Below are 22,604 nucleotides of genomic sequence, written 5' to 3' on the forward strand. Positions count from 1 at the left end.
ACAAGGGCAAAAACTGTCCGAATGGTCGCCATCCTCGTAGTCGGTGCAAAGGTCTCGTCATAGTCCACACCTCTCTGAGAGAAGCCCTTGGCAACGAGTCCTACCTTGTGCTTGTCCAAAGAACCATCAGATTTGTACTTGGTCTTGTAGACCCATTTGATACCAATCACTTTCGGCTTGACAGGCTGCGAAACCAACTCCCAAGTGTTATTCTTCTTGATGAAATCAAGTTCTTTTTGCATGGCCAACTTCCACTTTGGTTGTGAAAGCGCCTCCTCAACTATCAAAGAATCTCTGTCCTTGATCACTGTCGAGATAAAAGCATAGTTCACATGTAATAAAGTCCCATCTACTTGAGCAAACCGAAGTCACTGCTGAGAGACACGACTGAGAGCGTCGTGTCGTACCGCCATCACGCCAATCTGGTGGAAAATCTGAAGTTGCTGCATCTTGCAAGGTCTCCAATAGCCACTTCGGTTGTAGCAAACTTGGACACCCCAAGTCAAGATTCTACCGCGACACAGCCGAGATTCACTTCAAAACAATTCACAATTCACAATTAGGTCACGGCCCGGCGTAGTTCTGTGCCAAGAGGTATTGGCCCCAAAGACTGGCGCCCCTTTCGATATTTCTTTTTGAATTAATCTGCGTTCAAAGTACAAAGAGAGCGGGCAGGTGCTCACTCTCAGACTCTGTGCCCACTTATTTAAAGGTACAAGGGATGCCCAAAAGTAAAGCCCCAAAAGCACTTAAACTCAAAAACTTATACACTCAAACAAGTCAAGTACAAATCAATCAGTATCATTTTCATTTTTGGGAATTCAAGTTCATAAAGTCATACACAGAATACTGTCAGCCTAGCAGTATCCTTGAGACCCAAAGGGACATCAATGACTCTATATCAAAAATTGGGGTAATCTGTTGACAAAGGAGCAGAGTGACTCCCCTCTTGTGCAAGCCCGCTGCACTAGATTCACCCATGCTGAAATCGGGGTTCTATTGGAGTAGACTATGCTAAACCGAATGCTTCAAGGTAAATTTCCACAATCTGAGGAGTATCTGCTAGGTCCTCCTCCTCCATCCACTTCGCATCCAATGCATGATAGTTCTTGAATTAAACCAAGAACCGCTTAATCACTTTTACCTTTAATCTTTCTATCTTTATGTGCCAATATCTGTTCTGGAACGAGTATCTCCTCGCTTTTCTCCACTTCGGGTTGCTCATCTGGCTCCCCATCATCGGGCACATCGCCTTTAAAAGGCTTCAAGAGACTCACATGAAAAGCATTGTGAATTCTGCAAGTATCGGGCAACTTCAGTCCAAAGGAGACATCATTTATCTTTTCTTTTATCTGGAAAGGTCCATAGTATCTCATGTTAAGCTTTGGAGACAACCGCTCCTTTCCCTTCTTCTTTCTCAGGGGTGCCTTCCCAAAACGTAAGAGCACCCAATCATTAATTTCAAATCGTGACAGTGTCGATCTGCTGCCTTCTTGTGTCTTTCCTGAGATTTCGCTAAAGCCTCCCGGACCTTGGCAAAAGCAGTGTCCAAGTCCTTTTGTGTACTGGTCGGTGTCACATGACACATCCAACCCTATGTGTCCATGGACAAGCTACAGTATGATCAGGGTTCAGTCAGTCCAGTCAAGTCTAGATTAGAAGTGATCTGGCACTTTTGTGAGTCTATTCGTAGACCGTGCATGCCCAGTCACTTAGCATAGATGCATATCCTCTGGCTGCACACAGCATGATCATCAGTATTCCCTTCAGAATCCATCAGATTCAGTTAGGGGAATTTTCCAGTGCATTTAGCCTATTTTCCCTATTTTTGGTATTTTCACTTATTATTTTTAAGTGACTTTCCAACAAAAGTAGGTAGGGCAATTTTGCTAAGTTAATATATAAGCAAACCCAAGTTAGCACTCAATGGTAGAAGAGGCAGCAGGAGCACATGCTCAGCAGGCACCTTCTCAGCAGGACCCCAAGGACTTCTAGTGTTTTTGGACAAGACACCACAGATCAGCCAGCGTTTTGCATTTGCAGAGCCACGGCGACAAGACCACAGCAGATCAGCCTAGCGTTTTTGCATTTGGAGAACCTCGGCGACAGAAACACCATTTTCAGCCCTAGCGTTTTTGCATCTGCCAGCAACCTCAGCGTTTTGCAGATCTATCGCGACAGAATCAGCCCCAAGACCAGCGTTTTCAGTTTTCAGCAGTTAGACTTCGCAGATCAAGTCCCGAACCTTGCAGATCTCACTTTCCCGCAGCAGTTCCTCTCGCCGAATGGTCAGTTTCCGTAAGGTTTACAGTTTCAGCCCAGAAAACGCAGATTTCAGCATCTGCGTTTTCAGCGCGTCGTCGTCATCGACATCGTCACCGACATAGAGTCAGAATTCAGCATATAGAAGATTAGCAGATTTCAGCCCATAGCGATTTTGGACAACAGTAGAAAGATTTGCAGATTTCAGCCCTTAGGGCGACTTCGTCATCACCGTTGTCGTCGTCGACATAGCCTAGACTTGCATGAGTCTCATGCATACCATTTGTACCAGATTGTGCAATCATAAGTAGACCACTCTCGCCGACGAGAGTGGGGCCTTCAGAGGAGGGTTTTACAACGTCTCTGGTGTCGTATCTCTCTTCTCTCTCTATTTCTCAGTCTCATACACTAGCACGCACAGTGTCCATTCGCTTTGTTTGTGATCATAGCACTTTCCATTAAGAACGGAAGGCTCTACCTTCCATAAGAACGAAAGGAAACTTGAGCACAGTTCGGAGCACTCATCTTGAGCAAAGCGCAAACATTCATTCCGCTGCACCTAACAATCGGCTTCAAAAATCTTATCTTTCGTGCTAAGGAACAGTGGAACCTTTGTAGAACTTCAACAATCTCAAATGGCGCCTTCCCCGTCGAAGAGTGGATCATGTTATTGTAGGCAAATTCCACCAAGGGCAAAAACTTTTCCCATTGAGTCTTTTAATAAAAAATGTAAGACTTCAATAAATCCAGTACGACTGAAGTTGCAATCTCAGATTGCCCATCTGTCTGCGGGTGGAAAAATGACGAGAACTGCAACCGTGTGCCAATGTTCTCCCAAATAGCCTTTCAAAACAAACTCATGATTAGGGGATCTTTGTCAGAGATTGTTGTCTCAGGCATGCCATGTAATCTGAATATATGGGCAATGAACAATCTTGCTAAATGATCCAGCTTGACTGTTTTCTTCATTGGAATGAAATGAGCCTGCTTGCTAAATCTGTCAATAACAATCCAAATACCATCGTGCCCATTGTGTGTCTTTGGGAGATCAAAAATGCAATCCATAGCAATACTTTCCGAGGGGCGGGTGGGAATAGGTAAAGGCTGTAACAATGCCTGTGCTTTATGCCTATCAAACTTGACTTTCTCGCATACCAAGCAACTATGTACAAAATCGTCCACATCCTTCTTGAGTCTCGGCCAGAAGAAGTAATGCTCCACACCTTTCAAGGTGGTATCAATGCGGCGATGACGTGTAAATGGTGGAGGTGGACAGTGGCATTTGGTTAGAACCTTTTCTCTCAACGGCTGTGTAACGCACAATATCGTTTTCTTCATCAAGTAGCCATCCCGAATGGAATATCCCGCTACTACCTCCCCATTCTGTATTCGACTGAATACATCTGAAAAATGTGGATCTATGGCGTACTGATCGACCATGTCCTCGAAGCTTCTATGATGAATCGCGGAAATAGCGAAGACTAATGGCTTCCGGGGCAAAGCATCTGCCACCAAGTTCTTTTGTCCCTATACATGGACAATTTGGAAGTGAAACTGTGACAAGATGTTAGCCCACCGCATCTGCTTTTCCGAAAGCTGCGTCTGTGACAAGAAGTAGCGTAAACTCTGATGATCAGTGAAGACCGTAAAATCGGCTCCGAGTAGGTAATATCGCCACTGAGTAAGAGCATGGATAACCGCCAAAAGCTCTTTCTCATAAATCTGTGTTGTCAATTCCGGCCTTGAAAACAATCGGCTCTCATAGGCAATGACATGGCCTTCTTGCAGTAAAACCGCACCCAGACTACGACCATAAGATCACAATATACTTGGAATGACTTTTGCAAATCCGGCAAAGTCAAAACTGGTCCTGTAGTCAATTTCTCTTTCAAAGTCTGAAAGGCAGTCACCTCTGTGGGTCCTTATGAGAAAGGGACTCCTTTTTGTGTCAAGATATGCAAAGGGGAAGCAACCTCTACAAATATTCTAATGAATCGACGGTAGTAAGAACATAAGCCCAAAAAGCTTCTAACTTCATGGACATTCTTCAAATCGGGCCAATTATGTAGAGTGTCAATCTTGGCCGGGTCCATCTGTACTCCTGCTGTTGTAAAAGATGTTGTCTATGTTTTGCCTCATCCTTGGAGAAGACTATAATGTCATCAAACAAAGTGCCAACAAAAGATCTGTACTCTCTGAAAATCCTGTCCATCATTCGGCTCAAAGTCGTTGGAGCATTGGTAAGGCCAAAAGGCATCACCAAAAATTCATATAAACGGGAAAAGCTGTCTTGTAGACATCTCCCGGCGCGATTCGGATATGATGATATCCGCTTTTCAAATCGATCCTGCGGAAACAAGAGGATCCTTGTAATCTGTCAAGAATATCATCGATCCTCAAAATCGTAAATTTGTTCTTGATGGTGATTTTATTGAGAGCTCTATAATCAATGCACATTGTCCAAGATCCGTCTTTCTTTAAAACCAACAACACCGGAGAGAAGTAGGGTGAAGTACTTGGCTGGATAAGACCCTTTTCCAAGAGGTCTTTCACTTGGTTCATAATCTCTTCATTCTGGGCTCGGCTCACACGGTAAGGTGACCGGTTCGGTGGTGTGCTTCCAGGTATCAGATTAATAGTATGATCCTCAGGATGAGATGGTGGCAACTCGCTTGGCAGCCCCTCAGAAAAGCAATCGGCATGAGTGTGGAGAAAATCTTGGCGTTCTTTATCAAGGTCAAAAACATATTCGACCTTCAATCATCATTCATTTCTCACCAGAAAATGGAGTAAAGAAACTGAGTTTCATCAAGTACAATCTCTTTTTCCCTTCATTTGTTAAAGTCGCTTCCCGATAGTCAACCACGGCGTTGTTCTTGTGGTATCAAGGGATTTCGAGGAGGACGTCACAACCTCCCAAGGGCATTACGTAGAAGTCCTCGTGCCCTAAAAACCCCTGACATTGGAAATGAAGTTTGCCAATGATCGGTGTAATGGCAACATCTTGTCCGGGTGTTGCTAGAACTGCTTCCGCCCTTGTGGCCTCAGCCTGTCAGGCGTAATTCTAAATCGAGCCGCCAATTCAAGTGAAAATAAGTTGGCCTTGGCTCCTCCAACTTGGCTCCTCCAAAATAAAAAAATGAGGGCTTCCTGATCTGTCACTTTGCCAATAAGTGCGGCAAAGTTTTGTACTTTTGTTGGTCTGATTCGGTTCGGGCCCCACGCAATGTGGTACCAGTTCTGCTTTCATCTGCCTTTTCTGCCACATTCTTCTGCTGCTCTAGAACTCTCTGGCCTGTCTTTAGTCTGTTCTTGTTGTGCCTTTTGGGGGCACTTTGCGGAGATGTGTCCAAATTCCCCGCAACCAAAACACTTCCCCTCTTTGAGACAGATAGTCCTTTATCTAAGAGTTTGTCGGGGAGGTGTATCTTTCGTTTCTTTGTCCTGGGAACTCTTTCTCTTTCTACTTGCATTGTGAGAGGTCTGTTGGGTGCTCTGAGTCAAGATCTCATCTGTGAGGTAAGTCAAATTTCCCGAATGTATCGCAAAACCCCGTTTCGCATGACCCATCAATTCTTGAATGGAATTTGACTTCGGTTCTAGGCAGTTGTAACAAACTGCTGATGTGGAAAAACCCTAATTTCTGCTAGAAACCCTAACTGCTGAAACCCTAATTCTGGAAACCCTAACCCTAAAACCTGTCAACCCTAATTCTGGAAACCTTAACCCTAAAACTGCAGAAACCCTAACCCTAACCCTAAGGACAGCGTGGCAGATTTCCAAAAATTGCGTTGGCATGATGATGTGGCAAGCTGTACGGATTTTCGCGTTTTGCGTTGGTTGATGACGTGGCAGGCTGTACGGATTTCTGTGATTTACGTTGGCAGCTTTTTGGCTTTGCTTTTGGACCAGAAGCTTTTGAATTTTAAAGGCTTTTTACTATAATTGGTTTTTAGGCCAAGGGCCTTTAAATATATAAAGAAATACCGAAAGGGGCGCCAAGGTTTGGGGCTAATACTCTCTGGGGTGGAATTCCGCCACTCCGTGTCGTCTCTCTCTCTCTCTCTCTCTCTCTCTCTCTCTCTCTCTCAGTTCTGAAGTGCTAAAAGTCTGTTCAGTCTGTTCTTTTCTATTGGTACGTGGTGCCCGCCTTGTGACAGGGGTATCAGAGCATCAGGTGTGTGCTTTTCTGAACGCACACCGGTCCGACAAAAGAGCAGACAGAGCGTTTTGGAATTTTATTTGAGGTACCTTCGCCCTCCAACCCGGACCTATTAGCCACTCCCACCCTTACTTCATCGCGCATCGGGCGCGCTCTCGTCTTCACCGCAGTGTCTTACAGGGCATAAGCCAATTAAGAACCCAATACTTGGAATTCATGGATCCAGCAGAATATTTGCAGTTTTTGCTCAATGAACTTCACGACATTCTTTCGCGGCATCCTCAGCAAAATCTTTTGATGCTACAAAGTTTTCAACACTTTTTGAACTACATGTTATCCCCTCTGATGCCCCAGGTGGTACCTCCTCCTACGACACTAGAAAGTACGAGAGCTTCCAATCAGCAACCTTCTCAGCTGTGTGTCACAATCGGGGGAGTCTTCAGGAATATGGTGCAGCCATCTGACGTTGATCCAGTGCAACCGCCTTTGCCACCGCTATTGCCCCCACCTCCACCACCACCGCCACCAGGCTACAATGGTTGGAGCCCATATGGGTACCCTTATTATCCATACTCGGGATATGCGCCAAACCAACCCAAAGATTTCAAAGATGGTGGCACGACAGTCAAATTTTTCACTTTTTCCGGGGTGAAAGATCGCAAGAAAGCATTGTAGTTCCAACAGCAATTCGACAATATCTATGCTTTAGGGAACTATACAGAAGAATCAAAGATTTCTCGAGCAGCGGGATTTCTTAAAGATAATGCTATGCAATGGTGGAGTTCAATCGCGACACAACCGCATGCTCCAAGGACATGGCAAGATTTCAAGACAGTTTTTGCACGTAGTTACATGATTTCTATGTTTGAAGTGCAGATTTTAGCAGAGTGGGGCAACTTGAAAATGCTTGCCATTGAACCATGGACGAATATAACCAAAGGTTTCTCGACGTGTACCTTCCGGTGTCCTTCTTTAGATCTGTTCCCTTTGAGGCCCAATGCGAGCGATACACCATTGGACTACCATCACCATTGCAGGAATATTGTCTATCCAAGCAAGTCTCTACCATGCAAGAACTTATGGACCATGCCGCGGTCGGCTACAAACTGATGAAGGGAAAGCTAGAGTTTACCACAGAAGAATCTCCGGCTACTAACCACAATTCTTGGCAACAACGAACAAATTCTCGAGAGTCTGGTGAAAATCAACCGCAAAGGCCTCGTTTGATGCCTCAACAATGAGACACCTTACTACAAGAAGGCCGATGCTTTGGATCCTTAAAAAAGGGCATAATCATTCTAATTGTCCCAAACGCACTGATAGACCAGAGGAGCCGACGCCCGCACCAATGGTCGACCGAACCCCAGCGCCACCTCCTGCTAAGAGAGCTAGACCCGCTATTGGACTAGTTCCTGATATTTATGGCATACGCCTTGAGAGTACAAATGAATTGTGTGTGTCGAGCATATGGCAAAGTCAATGGTTTCAAAGCTCTCATTTTCTTTGACCTCGGAGCTACAGAGAACTTCATCCATCCAGAATTCTCAAAGCAGATGCACTTTGATTATGATGCAGAGGGTGGAGAAATTGAAGTTGAGCTAGCCACAGGGCACACTCAGAAAGTAGTACTGCTCATTGGTGCTCTTCCAGTGACTATTCAAGATTATCATGGAAAAGCTGATGTCCACATCATGAAGTTGGGAAATTGTGACGTTCTATTAGGCATGCCTTGGCATGACAAGAATGATGCGACTCTCCAAGTTCGGAACTGAACCATCATCGTGATGCAGAAGGGCAAGCTAGTCGCCCTCAAAGTTCGGTTGTCCGAACAAAATCTTGAATGAACTCTCTAGTTGTTTTATAGTTAGATACTTTTGAACTTTGTTTGAGAAAGTATTGTTTGAAACTTTGTTTGAAATGGATGGTATCTATTTTGAACCTGTCTTGGTGCAGATTTGAATTGTTTGACTCTGGTTTGATACTGGTTTCAATGATTGGTGATTTTACTCCCGGGTGGAGAAGTGAGAAATACTGTTTTGGTATTGTTTGAACCTCGGAACGACGCAAGCCGATGCTTGGGGAGCGTTTCGTTGTATGTTTGAAAACCTCTAAACGATGTAGGCGGATGCCTGGGGAGCTTTTGGTTGTATGCTTGTAAAATAATTGTTGTTGTGACTCTCGGCCCGGACCTGGATGGTTATGCGGGAGGAGTATTAAGAAGTCTGAGCAGTGGTTACTCTCAGCACCTCCAAACGACGTAGGTTGCGGTCTGGGGGGCGTTTGGTTGTAAAAGGCCTCTATATCTCCCGGCCCGGACCTTTTTAGGTTATGCGGGAGGAGTGATGAGGGAGTCGTTGAATATCTCCCGGCCCGGACCTTGTTAGGTTATGAGGGAGGAGTGTTCATCGGTGGCTTTATGTTTCTATGTCTTGTAACATGTATATTTGAGTATTTGTGTTGCGTTGTGATGTGCCAACCACTGAATTATCCTAATTGGATGAGATTGCCTGGATATGTAATTTTAGTGCATCAAGACACCCGTGGAAGATCAGTACGGTCTGGGTGTGATGGCTAATTTTACTACACCGGAATATCAAGAGTTCCAATCTGGACGAAAGGAGAAGCTAACTCCTTGATCAAAACAGCCGAAAGGAGAAGCTAACTCCTTGATCAAAAGAGCAGAAAGGAGAAGCTAACTCCTTGATAAAAAGAGCAAACTGATTGTCCCTCAGAATGTCCCTCGGAATTTTTTTTGAGCTAACTTGAGTTGTTTTGCAGATATGCTGTAATTGCGGACGATTACTCTCTTTCAAGAAGGGGAGATGTAACAAACTGCTGACGTGGCAAGACCCTAATTTTTGCCAGAAACCCTAATTGCTATAACCCTTTTTGGAAACCCTAACCCTAAAACCTGCAAACCCTAATTTTGAGAAACCTAACCCTAAAATTGCAGAAACCCTAACCCTAACCCTAAGGGCAACGTGGCAGATTTCCGAAAATTGCATCGGCATGATGATGTGGGAGGCTATACGGATTTCCGCGTTTTGCGCTGGCTGATGACGTTGCAAGCTGTACGGATTTCAGTGATTTATGTTGGCAACTTTTTGGCTTTGCTTTTGGACTAGAAGCTTTTGAATTTTAAAGGCTTTTTACTGTAATTGCTTTTTTAGGCCAAGGGCCTTAAATATGAGGCTAGGGCTCATTCTTTGGCATGCTTCTTGGAGAAGGTGCAGAGTCTGGAGTACTGGCTTGTACTGTGTTGATGCAATACAAAGAAATACCGAAAGGGGCGCCAAGGTTTGGGGCCAATACTCTCTGGGGTGGAATTCCGCCACTCCGTGTCACGTGTCGTCTCTCTCTCTCTCTCTCTCTCTCTCTCTCAGTTCAGTTGTTATTGAAGTGCTAAAAGTCTGTTCAGTCTGTTCTTTTCTATTGGCACGTGATGCCCGCCTTGTGACAGCAATAGTCTCGGATCTCTGTAGGAAGTCCGCAACAAAACCTCTCAATCTGTTCCTTAAAATTAAATGAAGAGGTTGGTAGAAAAGAGTTCCAAAATCTCTCGCAATAAGTGTCCAAAGAATCTCCCTGGGTCATCCGAAGATGATTCCAAGCGGTTCGTATATCTCGTTCGTACTCTCGAGTCAGTCAAGAAGAAATAAAGAGCCTTTTAAATTTCAACCATTTGACTGGAGCTTCCTTCCTCAGAAGAAGAGTGGACCACCATGTTCGAGCATTTCCCTTGAAGAAAGAGGTAGCCCTCCTTGGAGTGCTCTAAGTAATGCCCTCTAGAGAAATCTATGTCAAACTGCTGAATGAAGGCTAAAGCCCTCGGAGCATCTCGGAACCCAGAAAAGGATTCAAACTTAATCGATTGTCCACCTTCTTTGAATTCTTTCACTTTCTTGCTTTTGTCTTTGAGAAAGTCATATTGGTTGGCTTTGTAAAAATGCTTCTTTTCAAGAGTGCTTGTTCATGTCTTTCTGCGAGTACAGGTTCCGCTTTTCTGCACTCGTCTGTCTTTTCGGCTTTCCTCCCTACCTAAGAGGAGAAGCGATGGCCACACGCCATCTCGAGTAAATCTTATCAATTGGGTAATCCTTCAGGTGTTTCGCCAATCTCGGGTCCCTGGATTACTTAATCAATCTATTCACACATATGCCCAATTTGTAGTTGACGTTTGTACTCTTTTCTGGCAAACTTGTCTGAAATTTTTTTTTGCCCAAATCTTCATTTTTTTCTTCAATTCCCGCGTCGGATTTCAAACTTTTCTTTGCCTTCCCACTGAGAGGTGTCATCTCTGTCAGATTCTTCACGAGAACCCATGTGTAATTTGGGATTCTTTATGGCTTTATGCCCAGTAAGACAGAGCGATGAAGACGGGAGCGCGCCCGATGCGCGACGTATGAAGGGTGGCATTGGCTAATAAGTCTGTGGTCGGGGCACGAAGATTCTTTCCCAATAGTTGTGTGCGTTGCAAAAAGGATCGGATCCTTCATACAAGAAGAATCTTTTTGTGCTCTGATACCACTGTAACAAACTTGGACACCCCAAGTCAAGATTCTACTGCGACAAAGCAGAGATTCACTTCAAAACAGTTCACAATTCACAATCAGGTCGAAACGGCCCGACGTAGTTCCATGCCAAGAGGTATTGTCCCCAAAGACGAGTGCCCCTTTCGGTATTTCTTTCTGTATTATTCTGTGTTCAAAGTACAAAGAGAGCGGGCAGGTGCTCACTCTCAGATTCTGCGTCCAGATGCTCCTGAGACGTGAGGCTTTGCCACTTATTTAAAGGTACAAGGGATGCCCAAAAGTAGAGCCCCAAAAGCAGTTAAACTCAAAAGCTTATAACCTCAAAAGCAATTATCTCAAAAGCTTTCAAAAATTAAAGCATCCAATCCCAAAAGCTGCCGTAAATCAGCCAGCGCAATTTCCGGATTTCCGTGCACTACCACGTCAGCATGTTAGCGCGTTTTCCGGTGCTTTTCTTGCTATCCAGCTGCCACGTCAGCCTTTTCGGCGCATTTTAGTGGTTGTGTGTGTGTTTGGGGTTAGCCACGTCACGAGTTTGTGACATGGGTAACTTGTCTGACTTGCTCCATGGGGGAGAGGCTACTGGTACATCTGGTTAGAAGCATTGTCATCTGCAACGGGTGCATCCTCCTCCGTAGCCTGAGGGACAGGAGTAGGAGAAGAGGGTTCATTAAGCTCAAGAGGTAAATCATAATCTGGGTCTCCAAGTATCGGCAAATTTGGGGTCGTCATGGAAGACTTGGAAGCAGAAGCCCTTTTTGAAGGAAGAAACTCGTCGAAGAAAACATCATCATGGCTGAGTACAACATCCTTCTTGACTAGATCATAAAGTCGATATCCTTCGGAAAGAGTATTGTAGCCGACAAAGAGTATATCCCAAATTCTTCTGGATTTGGGGTCAAACTTCCCCCTCTGCTCCTTCGGTACATGGATGTATGCATCGCTCTCTTTCTACCAAAGTAAACCTTGAACGGGGTCTTACTTGGAACTGAAGAGGTTAGAGATCGTTCTGATCATGCACATAAGACTTCAAAACATCGAAAGCCAACTGATTGTAGATCTCAGTTTGACCATCGGACTGGGGGTGAAATGTGGATGAAAAATTCAACTTGGTGCCAAAATTTTCAAAAAGTGCTTTTCAAAAATGTGACGTGAATTTGACATTCCTATCTGACACAATCGACTTTGGCAAACCACAAAGGGGATACCAATGGTTAATGAACATACGTGCTACATCTTGTGCTGTCACTGTGGCCTTACAAAGTTACAAGGAATCAACATGCAAAACTTACTGAAATGATCAACGATGGTTAGACATTGAGTGTTCCTTGAATGCAAACTAAGTGGAAGGTTAGTCACAAAATCCATGGAAAGGTCTTGAAATGGGCCTTCGGGAATAGGCAGCGGTAGCAAGAGGCCTTGCTACTTACCCCTAAGGGCTTTGACTTTTTGACAAATGGAACACTGTGTGACATACTTAAACACATCTTTTCGCATTTTAGGCCAAAAAAAGAATCTTTCTACCTTTTCTATTGTGTCCCAAAGACGGAAAGCTAGGCTAAGAATCTCATCATGAATGTCAGCGTCTTGTGTAATGCCACATGCCTTCAAGATGTAAGCATAGCCTTCAAGACGAATTTATTGGTGACTGAATTTGGAGAGGTGCACTCACTTTGCATCCGCTGAAAACAGCCTAGAGCTTTCTGACCCTGCTCGTGTTGCTCCTGTTGCATTCCAAGAGACACATTTCAGACAGGAAGCTCCTCAAGTACTTTTTGTGCCCTCAAGCACTTTTTGTGCTTTCTCAAGCGCACTACGTTTGGCATACATATCGACCAAGGCAGTGCCAAGCACCTTCTTTTTTCAACATCAATAATTGTGGTTTTCTGTGCCCATATCAGCATCTTGTGTAGAGCCAAATGCCTTCAAGATGCATGCATAGGTGATCGCATTTGGAGAGAGGCCCTTGCTTCGCATCTGCTGAAAATAGACTAGAGCTTTCTGGCCCTACCCCTGTGCGGCAAATCCTACAATCAATGCATTCCAAGAGTCCACACCCCGGACAAGAAGCTCCTTGAGCACTTTTTGTGCTCTCTGAAGTGCACCCCATTTAGCAAACATGTTAACGAAGGCATTGCCAAGCATGAGATCTTTTTTCAACATCCCCTGACTAACAATATAATCGTGAATTTTTATGTCCATATCAGCATGTTGCGTAGAGCCACATGCCTTCAAGATGCACGCATATGTGATTGCATCTGGAGAGACGCTCTCGCTTTGCATCCAGAGCTTTTTGGCCTTGCTCTTGTTTCGCGTATCCTGCAATCAATGCACTCCAAGAGACGATGTTGCAGACAGGAAGCTCCTCAAGCACTTTTTGTGCTTTCTGAAGTGCACCACATTTGGCTTATGTATCGACCAAGGCACTGCCAATCCGACATTTTTTTGCAACAGCCCCTGACTAACAATATCAGAGTGAAATTTTAAGCCCATATCAGCATCCTGCGTAGAGCCACATGCCTTAAAGTTGCACGCGTAAGTGATTTCATCACTTTGCATCCGCTGAAAACAGCCTAGAGCTTTCTGGCCCTGTTCCTATTGTGCGTATCCCGAAATCAGTGCATTCCAAGAGACGCCATTCCAAACAGTAAGCTCCTCAAGCACTTTTCGTGCTTTCTGAAGTGCACCACATTTGGCATACATATATTGACCAAGGTAGTGCCAAGCACAACATCTCTTCTCAACAGCCTCTGATTAACAATATCATTGTGAATTTTTGTGCCCATATCAGCATCTTGCGTAGAGCCACGCAGAGACAAAAACACCACTTTGCTCGTCCTCTGCCTTCTTCGGCCCAGAAACAAGCATTGTGCGTGCGGTGCTATTTTTCTCCACCAATGCTTACGATCGTCCTTAATTTTAGACATCATAATATCTCGAGTGTTCCCCGCCAATCCTTGGCTTCCACTTGGGTAGCCTAAGCGTGCAAGCTTTTTGAAAACGCTCAGGTCCCATTGAGTGGCTACAACCCTTTGAGAGCTTAGTCCTCGTGATGCTGTAACTGCTATGAAGTGGTGGTATTTCTGCAGAGTATGCCATTTGCCTACCTAATCAACTGCTCTTCTCACCAGCTGCATTCAAGATACACATGCAAAAGGGTTGCAGTGCAACCTGCTCTGTTGTTTTTGTGTAGCCCTTGCAATAACTCTGGGAGTTCACTGTCGAGCTTTTAGTGCATGCAGCCCCTCGACCTCTTGAGCAAGACCTGTTGGAGTACAAGCCTAGTCCGTCCCTCCTCTAAAACTCTTCAGGACTAGCTCTCAGGAGCCTTAGCTCTAATCATAAGCATGCATGCAGAAATCACTTCATCTGCAGAAATTCCTTATTCGCGGTAGCTCTCTTGCACTGTTTTAGCGCATGTTTCTTTACCTCTTCTGTTTTTAGACAACATAATTTCTACCACCAATCCCTGTTTGCCACTTGGACAGGCTGAGCGTGCCAGATTTTTGAAAACTCTATTAGACAATCAAGGTAAAAATTGACAAAGGGAAAGAGGACATTGAGGAGAAAGGAGTTCCAAACTCAGCAAAGGCTATCACTAGGCCTACACAGTGTCTGACCAAGGGGGCAAACAAGAAGCAGAGGACAGAAAAGCAAAGAAAGCCAAGGCACAAATGATTTTTCGGTGTCTCAGAAGATGTGGTAAAAAGGGATTGGGAGAATCTCTTGACAAGTTGCAAGATTGACTGCCAGAGAGATTGACAAAATCTCTTGGAATAGAAAAGTTGCAACTGGCAAAAGACTTTTCGACAAGGTAGAGATTAACAATTAGACACGATACATCTGTTGGTGTGTGTAATGGATTCAAGCCGAGTTAGCTAGTGAGCTACTTGACTTGACATATTTGTTTCTCTTGTCTACATTGTTGTTCCAAGTTCGGTTTTTGTTTTCAGCAGTGTTTCTATTGCTTTGTGAAGGGACTTGCCGGTCTCAGTCCCCACTTTCAACTTTCACAGAAGTCTTTTGAAAAGTGGTTTTGAATTGCTTGGGGTCCTTTTGGATTCTGTGCTTTACCTTTTCATGTGTGTTTTTGGAGGGTGAGCAAAGGGCCCATAAAAAGACGTGTCATTGCGGAGTGGATAAGTGTGCATAGTGGATCAACCTTCTTGGTAAACTCATATTGTGGTGGTCTGAAATAAAAAAATAACTAGGGGTGCAGACTGTGGCAGTTTACGCCGCCGTTTGTTTCTCAGGAGGGGTGTTTCTTCCTGTGTAAGATTTTCTAACCTACCTCATTCATTGTTAATCTATCAAGTTAACGTTGCGGTGGCTTTGATGTCCTCATTTATAGATATTGTAGTGCACTATCTTCACCCCTTTCTCTTGTAGTGGGAGCTAATTAGACCAGTACGAAAAATACTCTAAGTACTGATTACAAATAGACGTACATGTCTACTTAGGCATGGTTGCATACATGTAACATGCATGCATACACACCGACATACATGTGTACGTATGCATATATACATACATGTGTCTACAACCTAATATACATGCATGCATCCACGCATGTATGTGTACTGATGAGTGTGTATAAGTGATAACCAGTACGTGCAGTACTAATACCAGTATGCGTATTTATCGTACCGTATGGGAAAAATGATAAATACGAGTTTGTAATGCAACCTTGTGAGAGACTGCTTTTGTTGCTGTACTTGAAAACATCTTGTCAAAATAGGTATAGCTGCTTTCTACATTATACTACAAATTTTCTTCTTTTCATGACGACTTCTTGGGGACCCTTTGGGCACGTTCAAAGTATGCCATGATCCAGATCATTTGGATATGGCATGACCCACAATTAACTGGCCAGACTTCAGTGTACTTGGTATGAGGCCATATGAGTTGCATTTTCTTTCATAGAGATCTACGACTGGTAAGTCGTGATTTATGTAAAGTTTCAAGAAGGGGTTCCTTCGGCTTTTTCTGTATCTTGCAAGTTGCGAGTATCTTCTGAAAATGGTTTTTGCAGATAAGTTGACTTTATGTCTCTACTTTACTAGTGGAGGTCATATAATTGCTTGAAATCATTAACTTAGTTTGGTTTCGCTTTTTGGAATGTGCACTTTGGTCGATAATCCAATTGGTTTCAATTGAGAAAAATCAGCAAGCAAAATGTTTTTATAACAATGTTGAATAGACGTGTTTATATTTTTTGCCAAGTCAACTAATGGTTTATCTATTGTTGCACTTTTTAGTGATTATCTGACATTTATTGAATGGTAATGTTCAAGCAATTTTCTGTCTATGTGCCATTTGATTAGCCACCTACCTTTGTGCAAGTCTTGTTCATTTGTATTGGCAATTATTTCTCCGGGTCATTGCCTCCAATTTGGATTTCTTGACTACATATTAATGGAAGGCTTTTGCATTATCGAGTTCATCAATATGTCTTTAATCCATGCATTTTAGCAAGCTCCTTTGTTGTTCACTCTAATGGGCATGCATTGGTAATGTTTGTGTCGGTTATAAATCTTTAATTGGACAATTTACCTTTTGGTTGGTGTAATACATTCTCGTTGTTTTGTAACCATGGTCATCCATAACTGCTCTTCAATCCTGCAAATCCTAAGGTCTTGTTCTTTGTTTTCTGCAGGTTAGCTTAAATGCATTTGCATTTCTGTTTTCAGAGATGGTGCAGTACAATCAAACTCGTGTAGACAACATTGCTGAACTTGAGCACAGGCAAGGCTCTAATCTATGAGATTTCTCTCAGCGTCTATGTTTATCATGCTTTAACTAGGCCTTGGTGTTCAAGCAGTTATATGCAGAAAAATTGGAATTTCTTTTATTCCTGTGCAAGAAATTTGTACAAAATACCTGTTTATTGCTTGTTGGTTAACTCGATCGTGTCCGTTTGTGATCAAGATTGCTCCAAACTTGCAGTTTTCTTTCTTTTTTGGGATCAGCTTTCTAGTTTGTCACAGCTGAACAAATATGTTCTTGGTCTTTTATATTGCTTGGAAATACAGGACATTATATCAAGATTTTATGATATTGAGAATGACAGGTTGTCGTACTGTGACTGTACTTGTTTCCTTGGAATGGTTTCAAGGTGAATGCTCAAGGTGCATCAACAGCACAAGTTGAATATTCGGAAATATTTGAGAAAGCTGTTTCATTGTCAGAAATACAGTTATTTGTTTCCCAGACTACAATTTTATAGTGCTTTGCCTAAGCATGCATTTATGTGTACAGCAGCCTATAAATGAGCTCCAGGGTATGCTTTTATTCTTTTGTTTTGTTATTGGGATAATCAGGCTTGAGGATGCGGGTTATGGTGTTGGCCTCAGAATGTTAGAGTTGCTTTGTCATAGAGAGAAGGTAATCTTTGGTCATTGTCTCTACCTTTGGTTTGGCATCAACTGTAGACAACTCCGCAAGAAGTAACCAAACATGTGTATCAGGGAAATAGAAGAGAGGTAAGGTTGCTTGGCATTCTATCTTTTGTTCACAGCACCCTATGGAAGTCTCTTTTCGGGAAGGTAAATCAATGCGACAGGTCATTTGTTTTTTGCCATTTTAAAGGAGTCACTGGCTAATTCAGTTAACTTAAAAAGGTTGCAGACTCTTTGGAAAAAGGAACTGAAAATGAAGATGAGTACATGATCAGCGAAAAAGAGCTACTTGTTAACAGGTAGAATCGTGTTGATAATTTGCATGCCCTTTGTTACCACTTGAGATTGTGCTCAATTCTAGCTAGTGCTAGAATGTGAACTTCCTCGTTTAGAAGGAGCATATCTACACAAGAAGTACACTGGCTCGTGCATGGAAATAATCTCGAAAAATAGTGAAATGGGGACTGTACCTTATAATGTGACATTACACACAAGTTTTGCTGTATGTTTCTATTGTGACCTGTTAGAGTGCATTTTGTTTAGGTCTTTCTTGTGACATCACAGTTAACTTACAAACTATCTTATACACCCGCTTGCAATGGGAAAAATAGTCAAGGATCGACTTGGTAAGCTTTTGAGCATGATAAGTAAAGTCTATTTATAGCATCTATTCTTTCAATTTTTGTTTAGTGCTGTACCCTGTATCTATGGAGCCAGGGAAAGAACTTAGTATGCAGAACTCTTTGTCAGTGTCTACTTGTTTGTGGGGGAGCCTATCTTAATATTGAATTCCTACACCCACTGTTAAGTAGTGATGAGGTAGGTTAGCGGAAGTGTCGTAGTATCTAGTGAATACTATCCATATTGAAGCTGATGGTTATTATATTGTGGATGGCTACTGGTCTATACTATGCACTTTCCTGTAAAGGCACGTTTCATTTTATACAAGAAAATGTTTCTAGTTTGGATCGTGGTCATAGTGAGTCATATCTTGCATTTTGACCAGGTTTATTTCTGTTCCCAAGGATATGGGAGCTTTTAATTGTGGGGCATATGTTGCAGGCATAGTAAAGGTAAGCCAAGATCAATGAGGCATTCCAGACAATTGGCATCACGTCTCCTAAGAAGCTGAGCTCTACTTCTTGTTTATGACTTATGTACAGGGTGTGCTTGATGGCTCGGGCTTCCCAGCAAGGGTTACAGCACACTTCGTACCTGTAGAAGGTCAACCACGGCCAAGGACAACGATTTTGATCAAGTTTACGGAAGAGGTTTTTCTTTAAACACTCTATAGCAAGGACGATGAACTACATGTATTTTCTTGCAATGAGACTAGTGAAAGTTTCAAGACTTCGATATGACTGCTGTTCTGATCAACCTATTTTACAAGAAAATTACTTTGTGCGACAAGCAACTGCCCTTTGGTGATCTCTGATTGTGTTTTTTAGTAGCTGGTCTTTAGTGCTCTTGATAGGAAGTTATCTTGTAAAAAAGAGACATGGTGGCATACTTGTAGAGGTAAGACTAGGAGGATCATGAGTTCATGAGCTCATCAGCATTGTTTGAAGCTATTAGATATTTTATTCTTTGGTGGTTGATTACATGTAGCTCCAAGCGATGCCAAATCCTGTATACTAGTGAAATGCTTATGTCTGATAGTCCAAATATTGGCATGGGTACTATGCTTTATATCTCCTGGTTGAATTGCAGCTACTTGTGATCTTCACTTTTGGGCATTTACTCTCTTGCACCTTCTACGCTTTCCATCCAACTTCCCTCAACAAAAATCATAACATAAGGAACTTCTTCCACGTCAGGAAATTCCATGAGACATCTGGACAACTTGATTTTTTAGGTTAGTTTTTGTTACGATGCTCAGAGTTAGCTGCCATGCTAAATTTATAAGCTTCCGGAGAAAGTCTCCTTTCCTTTCATCTCTCTGGGCACGGCCTTCTCAAACCTACAAAAAATCCAACCACAGAACCCAACCACCTTCTCTCAGCTGCAAATCGTGGTGATGCTTATCCACGGTCTTCTTGTGCTTTTGTGGAGACCTTTGCAAAGCCTCCACTTTGGCAAACGACATAGCCAAATCCTCTAAAAAGTGATTTGTCTGGAAAGTCTTTCTCTCTCTATACATGATTGGTAGAACCTCCTTGCCACCTTACACAATTTCAAAGGGGGACCTTTCTATAGATGCATGCATCCTATTGTTATAGCCAAACTCAACTGCAAAGGCAAGTACCTATGGAGAGTGTAAAGAAGAGCTGAGAACCATGTCTCCATGCCAATAAATGAAGGCTTTGTAATCTCATATTATAATGCATAATCAAGGGTTTCTTTAGGGTGAGTCTACATTTTGTCGCTTTCTTTCTCTGTTTGATCATATGCGTGTGCACACACACCGTGAATGCTACACTCACTAATCCACCTGAACGTATGATCTAAAACACAACACTCCAACAAATCCACCTTTGAATTTGCGATCCCAGATTGACCATCTGCTTGGAAATGGAAAGATGAAGAGAATTTGAGAGTTGTACTGATATATTCACAAAGAGATCGCTAAAACAAGCTGGTCATTTTGAGCATCTCTGTCTGAAACAACAGATGTAGGCATCTCATTTCATGATGTCTAAAAATCCCTGCAATGAACAGCTCAGCTTTGTGATCAGCCTTGATGGTTTTCCTGACGGGGAGGAAGTGAAGCTGCTTGCTGAACGTGTCCACAATAGTAACATCATGTGACATGAACATCTCTAGTCCTAGGCACATTGTAGCACTCCGGCGAATCCGCATTGGCTGATGGTGCAACCCATGAGAGGGGATCGAGGCATGGCTCTCTGCCCAGTCGTAGTGGGAACGGTATGAATGCATCTCGTCGCCGGGCGACCTCACCCTGGAATCTCGGGCTTACACACCACCACACTCCGATGTGCGGGTTGGATGCCGGGTCATCCTCGGATTGCCATTATCAGCTATGTAACATTATCCTCCCTTCTCCTTCTTTCCCCCTTGAGAATAGTTTTTGTCCTTGAAATCGAACTAGAAGATTTCTTTTTGACACTGCCTTTCTTTGATTGCCAGTTATTTGTTAATGCCTTGTCTTCTTACAAGGTGTGGCCATGTTTCACATTATACATGCACGTGGTTCTCGTTTTAGCACACATCTTTGCCAGGCAAAGTTTGTACTAATGCTGCGTTATCTTTGCAGGTTTTGCAAAGAGAGGCCCGTCTCAGCTAATAGGAGCTGTGGTTAACCACCCTCCTATTCCTTTTCTTCATTGGCCCCCTCCCCCTTTCCTTTTATTGCCCCTATTTGCCATTGTATTGAAGGGTGTCTGCAATGAAATTAACTCTGGCAGGATAACAGAGCTTAAGGTAAGAGGCCAACTTTTATGTGCAATATGGATCTTGTTCGTGAAGCAGAGGCACGTGAACAATGATGAAGAAATGTAAAGATTTTGGATAATACAAAGTCTCTCTGATCACGGGAAGACAAATGGACTGACCCTCTTAAACTTGTGGGAGGCAGAAAAGCTTTTTTGGGTCTCTCTCTCTCTCTCTCTCTCTCTCTCTCTCTCTCTCTCTCTCTCTCTCTCTCCAGGAAGGTGCACGCATTCGAGCAGCATTACACATAAGTGGAGGGGCTCTCATTTGTAGTACCTGTAACTCCAGAAATAAGCAGGGTGCCTTCTCTAAGAGCTTATCCTGCAGGTTCTTTATTTCAGAGTGTGATGCGATGAGATTGTGTGGGGTTTCACTCATCCCATGATTGGAAAATACTCTCTTTGAGCAGTTTGGGCCGACTCCCAATACATTGTTTAACCTGTTTTAAGCATTGGATTGTGACATGCTTTATCCTGCAGAAACTAAGGAAAAGCCACCTTGCTGCAGACCAGATAGTTTTGTTACTCTCTCTTACAATTCAAGATCTACCTTTAGTAATGATACTAATGAAGAAGAAAAGTGTAGAAATGTGCTTCATGCTTGCAAGAGTGATTACTTGGAGAGAATCCAACTAATGTTGAAAATATGGTAGGTGATGACTAAAGTGATTCAGGACGACAAGCTTGTGTCTTGTGCTTATTTAAGCGTAATCGTAAGTGATGACTTGATCGTAAATATGCCACCCTCATGGGGATAGGCAACTAATCAGTTGGGTTGGGTAAATGAAAAACATGCTTGCTGGTGTCGAGGGCGAAGGGAAGTGCATAGTTGTGATTTTGGATAGGAAGATCTAATGATGGTGGCCTCTGAGCAGTGCTTGAAATAAACTTTATTCTGAAAACCTGGGAAAACCTACACATGGAAAATGTTAAGAGGTAATTTGATTATATTCGAAGGTTTTTACATCAAATTGTTGTGAATTTTGTACGTTTCTCACCTTCAGATAATTTTCAATATTTGTGAGTGGAATTATTGTTGTTGGTTGCAATTGATGGCTGATCATGCCCTCATCCTTTCACTTTTTGTTTTGCAAGAACTTGTAGGTGGCACCATTCTGGCTAAAATAGGGATCTTTATGGTGTGTTGCTAGTATTTTATCCACTCTTGGAAAATTATTGTCCAATTTTGATAGCTCTTTATTTCCTAGTGGATCTACATAAATGGCCATTCCTAGTTCTTCCCGAGCAAACAGCAGTGTCACTTTGTACCCTTTTCTTTCACATACCTTGCACTAGTTCAGATGCCATTTGATGCAAAAATTGCTCTTGTTTTCCTAGAATAGAGGTAGATTCATTGCCAAATTTAGCTTCAATCTACATCTAAGTGCAGTCTTTGGCTGATTACCCATTCAAACATTTTGCATCCTCTTATACATCTTTGCCTCTATATCTTCTCTGATTTGGACTTCCTATACTAATTTTTGATTTGATGCTCTAAAAGTATTTGTGCCTATTTTATAGAAGGTAAATTGTCTGTAGAATCCATAAAGATAAAGATACTTTTCCATTTGCCATTAGGGATATCTAAGGGATGAAAGATCCCGTCTAAGTTGCTATGCCTTCTATCACATAGTGAATTGCCACCAATGTAGCGTAGTACTAGTTGACCCCACCTAGCTCTGGCAAAGTCTTCTCTCCTGCTTCTAGAGAAGATACTAAGATAAACTCGCATCCTATTCCTCCCATCCCAAATACCCTCAGAACCTATGTATTGCAAATAGCAAGAGAATGTATAGGCGCAAATTAGGTATGTTGGCAAACTAGTTGGCAGAGCCTATGTATTGCAAACAAATAGTCCGTG

At 42.9% G+C, this 22,604-nt stretch overlaps 1 protein-coding gene across 2 annotated transcripts in view; it reads left to right on the forward strand.

The window, feature by feature from the left end:
* Positions 1-21,305, forward strand: part of LOC147454982 (Transport protein particle (TRAPP) component) — a 92,397-nt gene extending 71,092 nt beyond the window's left edge. Inside the window, exons 2-9 of one of the 2 annotated variants that reach the window (XR_015188722.1) lie at positions 16,613-16,701; positions 17,277-17,340; positions 17,424-17,501; positions 17,577-17,653; positions 18,361-18,427; positions 18,518-18,625; positions 20,013-20,471; positions 20,569-21,305. Coding sequence is in view for 1 of the 2 variants with exons in the window: in XM_086516829.1 (XP_086372955.1) it covers positions 16,613-16,701; positions 17,277-17,340; positions 17,424-17,501; positions 17,577-17,653; positions 18,361-18,427; positions 18,518-18,625; positions 20,569-20,598 (513 nt within the window). In the remaining variant the exon portion in view is untranslated. The remainder of the gene's footprint in view (positions 1-16,612; positions 16,702-17,276; positions 17,341-17,423; positions 17,502-17,576; positions 17,654-18,360; positions 18,428-18,517; positions 18,626-20,012; positions 20,472-20,568) is intronic. The other variant, XM_086516829.1, reaches the window with a different exon arrangement.
* Positions 21,306-22,604: the final 1,299 nt, after the last annotated feature.

Source organism: Adiantum capillus-veneris, chromosome 7 (genome assembly GCF_014529385.1).
Source record: "Adiantum capillus-veneris isolate H3 chromosome 7, ASM1452938v2, whole genome shotgun sequence".
Taxonomy (NCBI): Eukaryota; Viridiplantae; Streptophyta; class Polypodiopsida; order Polypodiales; family Pteridaceae; genus Adiantum; species Adiantum capillus-veneris.